The sequence below is a fragment of the Schistocerca americana genome, chromosome 7 (genome assembly GCF_021461395.2).
Source record: "Schistocerca americana isolate TAMUIC-IGC-003095 chromosome 7, iqSchAmer2.1, whole genome shotgun sequence".
Lineage (NCBI taxonomy): Eukaryota > Metazoa > Arthropoda > Insecta > Orthoptera > Acrididae > Schistocerca > Schistocerca americana.
The window spans coordinates 232,061,049-232,073,557 of NC_060125.1; the positions used below are offsets into that span (position 1 = coordinate 232,061,049).

A 12,509-nucleotide genomic window follows, 5' to 3' on the forward strand; every position below is an offset into this window, starting at 1 on the left:
ATCTTCTTTGTAGTTGCCGTGACCAACCATATCCTCACCACAATTACCTCTCCTTTGAAGGCATTACCTATAAACAAATCCAGGGTACAGCTATGAGCACCTGCACAGCACCATCCTATATCCAAACTACTCATGGGCCATCTAGAGGAATCCTTCCTAAACACACAGGATCCCAAATCTCTCGCTTGGTTCAGATTCATCGATGACATTTTAGTGGTCTACACCAAGGGTGAGGCCACCCTATCCATATTCCTCCAGAACCTCAACACCTCCGTGATTCGTTTTGCCTGCTCCTACTCAACCTAACAAGCCACCTTTCTTGATGGTGATCTCCACCTCATAGGTGGCTACATTGGTACCTCTGTCCATATCAAACCTACCAACCTGCACCAATACCTCCACTTTTACAGCTGCCGCTCATTCCATGCCAAGAATTCCCTTCCATATAGCCTAGCCACCCATGCCCGTCGCATCTGTAGTGACAAGCGGTCCCTCTCGAAAAACATCAAGGATCCCACTGAGGCCTTCACGGATCGTAGTTACTCTCCAGACCTTGTATAAAAACAGATCTCCTGTGCCTTACCTCTCCTATCAACCACCAGCTCCCAAGTTCCATTTTCCAGCCACAGAAGAGCATTCCCCCTGTGACAGTACCACCCAGGCCTGGAGCAACTGAATCACATTCTTCACCAGGAATTCAACTAACTCTCCCGTGCCCTGAAATGAGGAATGTCCTACCCATTATCATCCCCACCCCTCCCACAGTGATATTCTACTGCCCACCAAACCAACACAATATTCTCGTCCATCCCTGCACAACTCCTGCTCTCAACGCCTTGCCTCATCGCTCATATTCCTATAATAGACTTAGATACATGACTTTCCCGTACACTCTCCCTCCACCACCCATCCAGTCCAGTCATAAGCGTCACCTATCTCATCAAAGGCAGGGCAAGCTGTGAAACCTGTTATGTGAGCTACAAGCTAAGCTACAACTACTGTGCTGCATTGTATTTGGGTATGACAACTAACAAGCTGTGTCTCTGCATGAATGGCCACTGACAAACTGTGGCCAAGAAACACCTGGACTATCCCATTGCTGTGCACCCTGCCCCACACGATGTTCTTCATTTCAGTTGACTGCTTTACAGCCTGTCGCATCTGGATCCTCCCCACAAATACAGTCTTTTCTGGACTGTGTACATGGGAACTCTCCCTGCAATAAATCCTATGATCCCATAATTCTCTTGGCCTAAACCTTCATTAGTCATTGTCGTTACTCATCCAGCCCCTACCCTGTTCCCCTTCCAGCACTCCACCAATGCTCCCAGTCTTTTTACTTCTCTCCTTTTCCGCTACTCCCCCTCCCTCCCCTGCTCTCTGTCTAACTTCATGACTGCATGCAGCTGCCCTACGCTCTCTCCTCCTCGTCTCTGTACGCTCCCACAAGCAGCACTTAACTGTACCCCACCCCTATCCCTCCCCCTCCCTGCCTCAGCCTCCTCCTTACCCCCACTTCCTGGTTGCTTCTCCCATCATGCACTGCTGCTTGCATTTTGGCCCCAACAGGTAGAGATGGAGATTGCGTGCGTGCGTGCGTGCGTGTGTGTGTGTGTGTGTGTGTGTGTGTGTGTGTGTGTGTGTTTTGTTTATTTCTGATGAAAGTCTTGTTGGCCAAAGGCTCACTTTCTGAAATCTTTTTGTTGTGCCTATCTTCGACTCAGCATCTCATGCTTACTACTACTGCTATTCAAAGGTATCTAAATTTCTGACTCTCATGAATGCAAGACTAAATGTTGGAACAAGTATTCAAGGTGTCTTCTCTTGTTGTAAAGTTGTGACAAATCAACTACCTCGATTATTTCACTAAAATGCTCTGTGAATATAACATTAAAAATATACTCAGATAGCACTTCTGACATTGAGAGGAATTCCAAAAGGCAGCTAAGTAAAAGCCAAGGCAAGTGACAACAACAATCTTGTATCATTTCACATGCAGTAGATAAACGAATTTGTGTGGACCCTGCGGTGACCATGTTTAACACTAGTTAGTCCTGTAAAACAGCAAGTGTCATTATGACACGTGACTTCCTACTAACACACTACTGTCAACCTCTTCCATAAACTTATAAAATAATATTAGGAATTTTGTTGGGTCAAACAAAGTATTACATGAAAATCAAACAGAGGTAAAAATCAATGCATTTAATTCATGTAAAATACGGAAGTTGCAATAAATTTGAACATACAGAAATAAAAGCTTATCATTGGGACATAAAATAAATGGAGAGCAGACAAGGCTGCTTGGGTAACAGTCAGAGTGCTTCAGGAATCAATTTGGTAGTATTCTCATTTGCTGCACAGGCAATGGAGTTTTTTTAAGCACTGTTGTGACGACAACAAAGAACCAATAAAAATTGGTGATACGACAAATATTAGCCTTGAAGAACCACAAGAAAGGTTCTGAGTTTGTGACAGTACAACAGAAACAAAACTCATGGACATAGAAAGATTCAGGTGAGTGCCAGAAATTGATGTGTCGAATAGTTCAGTGGAAATCAAATAAACTTGTACAAACACTTAATTTTTGTATCACCCTTCGGGATCTAGGTCAAAGACTTCCAAGGTGCCATCTTCCTTAGCCAAGGTGTAGGTGTCCACTATAGGCAACTACACACATTCTAGACTGTTGTCCAGAGCTGAATGAAGCGCAGGTCCACGGTCTGCCTGATTGATACTAAGGAAGCTTAAGCATTTGTAAAGTGGATGTTGCAAGGTAGATAATGCGCCGTATAGGCAAGATTATTTATTTAAAATAGTAATAATAATTTGCACCTGAGAAACACGTTTGTAATTGAAAAAGAGTTCTGTGTCTCAGAACAGTTGGTCAGAATTCATACAATACAGTGTAAAAACAGTACAAAGAAATAAGTAACCATTGACATGGAAACATACCTAAAAGAAGATACAAAAACCTCTCACCTAACAGTCACCTCGGAACTTCATAGTTCCAAGGAGAAACAGTCTACAGAAGAAATTGAATAGTATTGATCATGTGTAAGTGAAGGAGCCTAATTTCATAGTAAATGTGTATTAGGAGACAGGACATGTGGTGTGATACTGGCTTGTGCTTACTCAGCAGCAGTTCAACAATAGGCAGTTCGGTTTGTCAGGGATCAGAATCTTTTTTTCTGCAGATTCCTTGTAAAAGAGGAAAACCAGGCTAAAAACGGCATACTGGTTAAGTTCTCTCCAGGGCTGCGGTGTTAATAAATGTAACATTGTTTAAAAGTACAAGAGGCAACTTCACAGAAAACAATGACCCTCAACTCACTCAGGAGAAATAGTATTTGTAAAAATTACATTTTACTGTGAGGAAAGACAGAAGTGGATAGTATTGACCATATGAAAATGTGACACCATCCTTGAGGTGTGGGGTTATATAGATTGATCGTCCCATTGAATATCAATGAACATGACACCCTACACATATGCAAACCTAAGTAAAATTTCAAGCTAATCAGGGGCCTGATGAAGTGAAAATACACAACAGAATCGTCAGAATGACCAAACTATAGACTGACAGAAAAATATTGACACTATAACTCACCTGTAAGACTTTGCTGTGTAAAAGTTTTACTACACATTGATATTTATGCTGATGGTTATTTATGAGCTTTGGTGGATCCGCTACAGAACATGGTATATCACTACCCTTACACTTGGTTAAGTATTCTTCTGTTCTGGGAGCTGTAATTTGACATTGGCAGGTAGTGTGAAATGTAGTACCTGGAATGGTCCATCACAGAGCCACAGAAATATCTTATTTCTGCCCATTTTGACAGCAGTTTGTTGTAACATCACATCATTTCCTACTTGATATAATGGCATCCCTGCATTCTTTCAACTGTGGAGCTGTTGCCTCCTTGTCACAGCTGCTTTGTTCTGCTGAACTCTCTTCCAGATAAATTTTAGTGTTTTGGTAAGTTGTTCATTTTGTCGCAACTTATTCCAGGTGACAACACCTCAATCTCAGAAGGGGAATGCATTTGGCAATCATGAAATAAAGACCTTATAGGCAGTCAAACCTGTGGTCTTATCTACCATGATGTTGTACAATAAAATCACATATGGCCATGGGCGACCGTAGTATGAGCATGAACTGTTCATGTAATACAACATTTTGGCAACATTTTTTGTACATGTTCAACACTACCATTACTCTTAGGGTGAAATGGTACAGTTCTTCAGTCAACAGACCTGTACCATAGATTAGACATAAAGTTTGTCTCTTGGTCAGTTATAATGGCATCTGGACTCCCAACTGGTAGTACTAAATGAGCCATGAACGTTTTCACAACTTTCTTAGTGGTCATGTTTACAGTCAGCCTCATTAAAAGTTAGTGGAAGAAATGGTCAGTGATAAGGTGAACCATACATATGTCATTTTTAGCCGTTATGCAAAATGGTCCCACTATATTGAGGACTATAATTTCAAAATGTGCTGCTGCCTGAGATAAAGTTGGAAGAGGTGCATTTGATCTTTGTCCTTGTGCTCTCTCAGTATGAGGTAGACAATTTTGAATGCATACTCTACATCTTTTTTTCATTGTGGCCACCAGTACTGACCTACATTGTGCATTTATGTGCTGCTTTCCCAGTGCGACATGCCTGTATGCTGTTGTGGCATTGTTGCAGTGCGCGCTTGTAGATAGTCATTGGAACCACAATCCGTTCTCCGACAAGTGTTGTTGCCTATAAAACTTCATCTCTTGTAATAAAATCCAGTGCGGTAGCTGATTTCCTACACTCAGCATTGAATTCTTGTGCCCTTTTTAATTCCTCAATAAGCCCATCATCTTACTTGCGGATTCTTACTTTTTCTACTCAAAGTGTCTGCATTCCAATTTAATATGTCAAATGTGTTTGGCTATGTAGACACAGTCACCAAGTTTTCAGGCCCACCTAACTAGAGTGCCACTGGGCTCTTTTAAATTGAATAACCATTAATACCTGTGGAGAAAAGAGAACTCCCTGTATGAATATCAAGAGCTCATGTGGAAAACCGGTTCTAAGCAAAGAAGGGAAAGCAGACCGGTGGAAGGAGTATGTAGAGGGTCTGTACAAGGGTGATGTACTTGAGGGTAATATTATGGAAATAGAAGAGGACATAGATGAAGATGAAATGGGAGATATGATACTGTGTGAAGAATTTGACAGAGAACTGAAAGATCTAAATCAAAACAAGGCCACAGGAGTAGACAGCATTCCATTAGAACTACTGATAGCCTTGAGAGAGTCAACCATGACAAAACTCTACCATCTGGTGAGAAGAAGTGTGTGACAGGTGAAATACCCTCATACTTCAAAAAGAATATAATAATTACAATCCCAAAGAAAGCAGGTGTTGACAGGTGTGAACATTACTGAACTATCAGCTCAATAAGTCACGGCTGCAAAATACAGATATGAATTTTGAACAGATGAATGGAAAAACTGGTAGAAGCCGACCATGGGGCAGATCAGTTTGGATTCCGTACAAATGTTGGTCCCCGTGAGGCAATACTGACCCTACGACTTATATTAGAAGAGAGATTAAGGAAAGGCAAACCTTCTTTTCTAACATTTGTAGACTCATGAAAAGCTTTTGACAGTGTGGACTGGAATACTCTATTTCAAATTCTGAAAGTGACGGGTCAAATATATGGAGCAAAAGGCCATTTACAATTTGTACAGAAACCATACAGCAGTTACACAAGTCAAAGGGCATGAAAGGGAAGCAGTGGTTGGGAAGAGAGTGATCCCCGATGTTATTCAATCTGTATATTGAGCAAGCAGTGAAGGAAACAAAAGAAAATTTTGGAGTAGGAATTAAAATCCATGGAGAAGAAATTAAAACTTTTGAGGTTTGCTGATGACATTGTAATTCTATCAGAGACAGCAAAGAACCTGGAAGAACAGTTAAACGTCATGGACAGTGTCTTAAAAGGAGTATATAAGATGAAAATCAACAAAAGCAAAACATGGATAATGGAATGTAGTCAAATTAAATCTGGTGTGCTAAGGGAATTAGATTAGGAAATGGGACACTTAAAGTAGTAGACGAGTTTTGCTATTTAGAGAGCAAAATAACTAATGATGGTCAAAGTAGAGAGGATATAAAATGTAGACTGGAAATGGCAAGGAAAGCATTTCTGAAGAAGAGAAATTTGTTAATATCGAGTATAGATTTAAGTGTCAGGAAGTCCTTCCTGAAAGCATTCGTATGGAATGTAGCCATGTATGGAAGTGAAACATGGACGATAAATAGTTTGGACAAGAAGAGAATAGAAGCTTTCGAAATGTGGTGCTACAGAAGAATGCTGAAGATTAGATGGATAGATCATGTAACTAATGAGGAGGTACTGAATGGATTTGGGGAGAAGAGGAATTTGTGGTACAACTTGACTAGAAGAAGGGATCGGTTGGTAGGACATTTTCTGAGGCATCAAGGGATCACCAATTTAGTATTGGAGGGAAGCGTGGAGGGTAAAAATCATAGAGGGAGACCAAGGAATGAATAGATGAAGTAGATTCAGAAGGATGTAGGTTGCAGTAGTTACTCAGATATGAAGAAGCTTGCACAGGATAGAGTAGCATGGAGAGCTGCATCAAACCAGTCTTTAGGCTGAAGACCATAACAACCACCACCATTGCAAGGCAGCATGGTTAGTAATTATCATAAATCTCATCCATGTATGTAACACAGAAAGTAACAAGTGCCAGAAGTCCTTTGTCTGTAATACTTAAATTTTACTGAGCTTGATTCAGCTGACACGATGTGTAACCAAGTTGTTTTTCTTCACCATCTTCTATTTGACTCAATACACAGCCTGCAGCAGAGTCACTACCATCTCATACAAAATAAAAGGTTACTTAAAATCCAGTTAACCTAGACAGGTGAAATTCTAAGAATTTCTTTCAATTTTAAAATGGCACTCTCACAGTCTTTGACCACACAGAAGGTGTTTCCATCTTTATTAATTTTGTGAGAAGTTCCTTGGGTGCTCAATAGTTCTCCATGAAACGTTGATAGTTATTTGCTAAACCAAGAAACAGTTGCAATTCTTTAGCTTTTCTCAGTGCTGGAAAATCTTTCCCTGTGTCCATTAACCATCAGCGTAGTCTTACACCATCTGCTCAAATTATATGGCCTAGATACTGCATTTCTGACTGCGCGCAACTGCAGTTTTCCAATTTAAAATTTAGATTAATGTCACTAACACAACCCCAAAAAAGAATTGTCATCCAGGTAAACTGGACAGATGAGCAGCTTTAAACTCCTTAAAAGTCAGGAGCATTTCTTGTGCAAAGGGCATCCTTAGTTTTTTGCTATGCCAGAAGAGAAAGCCTACCTTTTCCCAATCTTTATAGTTACTGGAATTTGTTGGTAACTGTATCACATATCTAAGGTGGTGAAAAACTTGCTTTTTCCGAGGTGATCCAAACTGTCATTGAAAGAGGTGATAGATATCCAGTGTTGTGACCGTATTACCTGCACTCATGCAAATGTGGTAAGCCTTTGTTCGCTTACTTGTTTCCTTGGTGACTATCACTGCTGGTGAAGCCCGGAGACTGATGGAAGTTTGAATTACTCTAGCTTCTAGTAAATCTGAAATATTTTCTCCACTGTTGGCTGCAAGTGAGCAGGGTACAGTAATCATGATCTGCCTGACGCAGCTGCTCAAGTTATAATTTCCTCTTTGGTTGTTGTTGTTGTTGTTGTTGTGGTCTTCAGTCCTAAGACTGGTTTGATGCAGCTCTCCATGCTACTCTATCCTGTGCAAGCTTTTTCATCTCCCAGTACCTACTGCAACCTACATCCTTCTGAATCTGCTTAGTGTATTCATCTCTTGGTCTCCCTCTACGATTTTTACCCTCCACGCTGCCCTCCAATACTAAATTGGTGATCCCTTGATGCCTCAGAACATGTCCTACCAACCGATCCCTTCTTCTGGTCAAGTTGTGCCACAAACTTCTCTTCTCCCCAATCCTATTCAATACTTCCTCATTACTTATGTGATCTACCCATCTAACCTTCAGCATTCTTCTGTAGCACCACATTTCGAAAGCTTCTATTCTCTTCTTGTCCAAACTATTTATCGTCCATGTTTCACTTCCATACATGGCTACACTCCATACGAATACTTTCAGAAATGACTTCCTGACACTTAAATCAATACTGGATGTTAACAAATTTCTCTTCTTCAGAAACGCTTTCCTTGCCATTGCCAGCCTACATTTTATATCCTCTCTACTTCGACCATCATCAGTTATTTTGCTCCCCAAATAGCAAAACTCCTTTACTACTTTAAGTGCCTCATTTCCTAATCTAATTCCCTCAGCATCACCCGACTTAATTAGACTACATTCCATTATCCTTGTTTTGCTTTTGTTGATGTTCATCTTATATCCTCCTTTCAAGACACTGTCCATTCCATTCAACTGCTCTTCCAAGTCCTTTGCTGTCTCTGACAGAATTACAATGTCATCGGCGAACCTCAAAGTTTTTATTTCTTCTCCATGAACTTTAATACCTACTCCTAATTTTTCTTTTGTTTCCTTTACTGCTTGCTCAATATACAGATTGAACAACATCGGGAAGAGGCTACAACCCTGTCTTACTCCCTTCCCAACCACTGCTTCCCTTTCATGTCCCTCGACTCTTATAACTGCCATCTGGTTTCTGTACAAATTGTAAACAGCCTTTCGCTCCCTGTATTTTACCCCTGCCACCTTTAGAATTTGAAAGAGAGTATTCCAGTCAACATTGTCAAAAGCTTTCTCTAAGTCTACAAATGCTAGAAACGTAGGTTTGCCTTTCCTTAATCTTTCTTCTAAGATAAGTCGTAAGGTCAGTATTGCCTCACGTGTTCCAGTGTTTCTACGGAATCCAAACTGATCTTCCCCGAGGTTGGCTTCTACTAGTTGGTAGACAGTATAATTGAGATGTAATTTATGTAAATTGTTCTTTGAGTCTGTTTGTTTTGTTGGTATGATTTTATGTCGTCAGCATTTAGATCGTGCACTCTAACGAATGTGATATACCAGGAATTTTAAAATCTCTATGCTTATTGCCAAAATTGTACCCTCTTCTGACATACTCATTTGAGGTAAATCATACTTCACATTTTGCTACTTTCCATTCAAAACTTCATTTCTTGTTAGTGGATCCAATAAGAAAATGTTTGCTCATAAAAAATCTTTCTTCTTCTCTGTCTTTAGGATTTTTTCTGTACTGCCAGATATTTTCTCGGCTTTGTTTAACGATACAATACTGCGGAGTACTGTTTAGCTGGTTGTCAAAATGTGGCCATTTGTTCTGGCTCCCCTCATCTCCAAGCAGCAGAAACATTGTCAAAAGTATGGAAATTTTCCCCAAGTTGCACTTTCCTTTGTGTGAAAGTTAACCATGCCATGAATATGGCACAGGAAATCGTTACCAAAAATGACATTAGAATAACTGTAATACTTCCACACTAATTTGAATTTGAACTGGTGCTTCCGTACATCTGATTCCGCATTTTGTGAACCTATTGGGTATTTACTTTTTTCCCCAGTTCACGCTGCCTGAGTGCATCCAATATTTCTTACTTGATTTGCTTTGCAGGTGGGATTGTGGGACAGTGAGGGAACTGGTCCCATACCCATTTCCTGTATTCACATTCCTATGTGCAGTCCCTCAAGCACCATGGTAACCCGGTTCACTGAGTGTTGTTATAACGTCGGACAGTTCGCTCTATGTGTCTGATCTTTTTACATCCTTCTACTGTAGACACATTCCAAATGCAACTTCAGGTGCCTTTTGACTTGAGCATTTCCAACAACTGCAGCATACATTGTCCTTAAAATGCATGCCTTGTTGGGTTTGATCTGTGGTGGTGGGGGGGTTCAAAATATTTGCTAGTCCTCCTTGCGTAGAAACGTGAATTGTATAGCCTCCCATATGGTCGCGCTTTGACTGATGACCACCAAATCCTAAGTTTTGGTGTAGGGTGGAAAGCTTGTCTCACAATAGTAGCTAAGACTATGCTTACCACCAGTCTGTCCTGACAGTGGCTACATTGGACTATGTACAAAAATTGGGCTGTGTAAACATTGAGAGTTTGTACTGGCATTGATGACCATGCAGTTGAGCGCCCCACAAACCAATCATCATCATCCAATCTGCCCACTTGTCTTTTTGCAAGGGCGTCAAATTTCTTGATATTTCTCAACACTTCCACGAAAATATGTAAGTGTGAACTCCTGACGACTTAAGGATGGGGAAACTTTGTAAGAAACTGTGGACACCTTTGCCTGGTTTAGCTGTGAAGGTGGGAACAAGCAAATCCATTGCAACCCCAATTTGGTCTTTTCACGTAATAGTAGACGTTGATAATATCGGAAGATCTAAACATAATTGCCATATTATTTCAGAATCAAATTGTTTCAAGTCATATTTAATCAATAGTTGCAATGGTAAAAATGCTAGAAATAATAAAGAAGCATCTGTTTAGTTGAAATTGAAACAGTCCTTTACAGTGCAATAGTTTTTTCTGTGGATATACTTCCAAATTATCTTGGAGATAGTAACTGATATAATACCAATATGTGGTAATCAGTAGTGCAAAGTTATCTTTAAAAGTTGTTGGGAAAATTGCATCACATCTTTTTTTATTTAATAAAATAATGTGCCTTGTTCATATTTTGCCCCTCCCGCCCTTGTCCCCCGCACATAATTATGTTTTTAGCTAATTATGTAGCTTTATTGCACTCCAGTTGTTGCTGTAGTTTTATATTGTTTCTACATTTTAAAATTGATTGTACATTATAGATGAAAAATCTTCATGTAATCTACCATCATGTAGTTGGTCAGTAGTTGTCTTTACATGATTTATTTTCTTATGAACAGATGCAGTTATCATTATTAATAATACTATATAAGGCATAGCACTTATAACCAAGTGTTTTTAAAAAATGTGTCATTTTTATTATTGCAGGAAATGTGGACCACTAACAAAGAATCATGTCCGCACTCCTCGTGCTCACCAGTTGAGCTCCCTTGCACCCAAACCTGCTCAGACTCTCCTCGAGCTGCGTGATGCAGCATTTCCCATGCTGCAGGCATTGGGACCATCCTTGCATCATGACCCTGTACTGATGTATAAGGTGCTGAGGATTTCAAAAGTTGCTCTTGGAGAGGTAAGTCAACTGTGACATAATTTGGAAAGGAAGTTCATTGATGTGCCCTTTGCACACTGTAGTGCACTTGACATACATCAGCCACTATACAAAAATTGTTTTTGCTAGGAAGAAGTCCCTTTCTCATTTAGTTGTGTACAGGTACTGACAGAATTTTATAAAAATGTACAACCATTTCAGTTCTGATAAGGGGAATGATTGTGATTTGTTACGCAAGAAACATAACAGCAAGCATTCCATGTTAAATGTGTGTGTGTGTGTGTGTGTGTGTGTGTGTGTGTGTGTGTTAATGTATTGACCATTTCTTGATGGGTGGTAATGTTCCTTTGTTAATGCAAACAGTGGTTGTGATTGTAGTACTTTGCCAAGATGTAAGTTGGAGCAATTGAGATGAAGTTGTGTAGTTACTCTTGAGATTGAAAATCGAGTTCTAAGTGTAATGAGAGCATAGCACAGTTTTCATTACTGTCCTCTCATTGAAAGACTTCAACAGAAAGGCAAACTCAATTGTCGTGAAAACAGTTGAGATCTTCAACAGTTTAATTACAATGAATGACGTGCAACAGTAGAAAACCTGCTATCTGGTAGTATCCACAATCTTATTACAAATAGCCACGTAAACCAGTAACCACAATGTCACTCTAGTCCTTAATTAGGAAGTTCCATTTAAATCACGTCATGGCTGGTTTCCGGTTCAACGTGGAATGCCTAATAGTGGAAGCCCATTGTGTACTGCATAAGATGGGCCACTGGGCAGGGTTGGCGTATAAGCCAACACGTGTGCTATGTGAAGACTTGAAGGATGAACAAGTGTTCCAATTGATGAGCCAACAAGTGCAACGATCATAAAGCACGGAGTAGACACCGAGCAAATTGTGAGTGAATGTGTGCTCTGATACACTGATTGATGAGCCCTTCCTCCTTAAGAATGAGAGGACGGAGCCATCTTGATAATAGCTGAGAACCCTGTATACCCTTCCTCTTTGGAATAAAGATGGGAGGGTCATTGTAGGGTTGCAGCATCGTGTGCTGGGACAAAGAAGCTGCTTCCCATCTTACTCTTTAGGGAGAGATGGCGGCGCCCTTTCAATGCCGAAAATAGATGTGCCATTCTTGGGTTTATGCAGGGCGTGGGGAGATCATGATGGCTGTGACTCTGTCCCTGTCATCCTGAACCTTAGGTTTTAAAATGGGCTCTGATAGAATTGTGGATGGCACAGACGTAGCCACGAACAGTGGAGCAGACAAACATGAGAAGTGTACCAGAGGAGTCCACTGTGTGCAAA

General features: G+C 40.4%; 1 protein-coding gene across 3 annotated transcripts in view; it reads left to right on the forward strand.

The window, feature by feature from the left end:
• Positions 1-12,509, forward strand: part of LOC124622378 (THO complex subunit 2) — a 312,497-nt gene that overhangs the window by 100,393 nt on the left and 199,595 nt on the right. For all 3 annotated transcript variants that reach the window (XM_047148064.1, XM_047148066.1, XM_047148065.1), the window contains exon 10: positions 11,022-11,223. In XM_047148064.1, the coding sequence (XP_047004020.1) occupies positions 11,022-11,223 (202 nt within the window). The remainder of the gene's footprint in view (positions 1-11,021; positions 11,224-12,509) is intronic.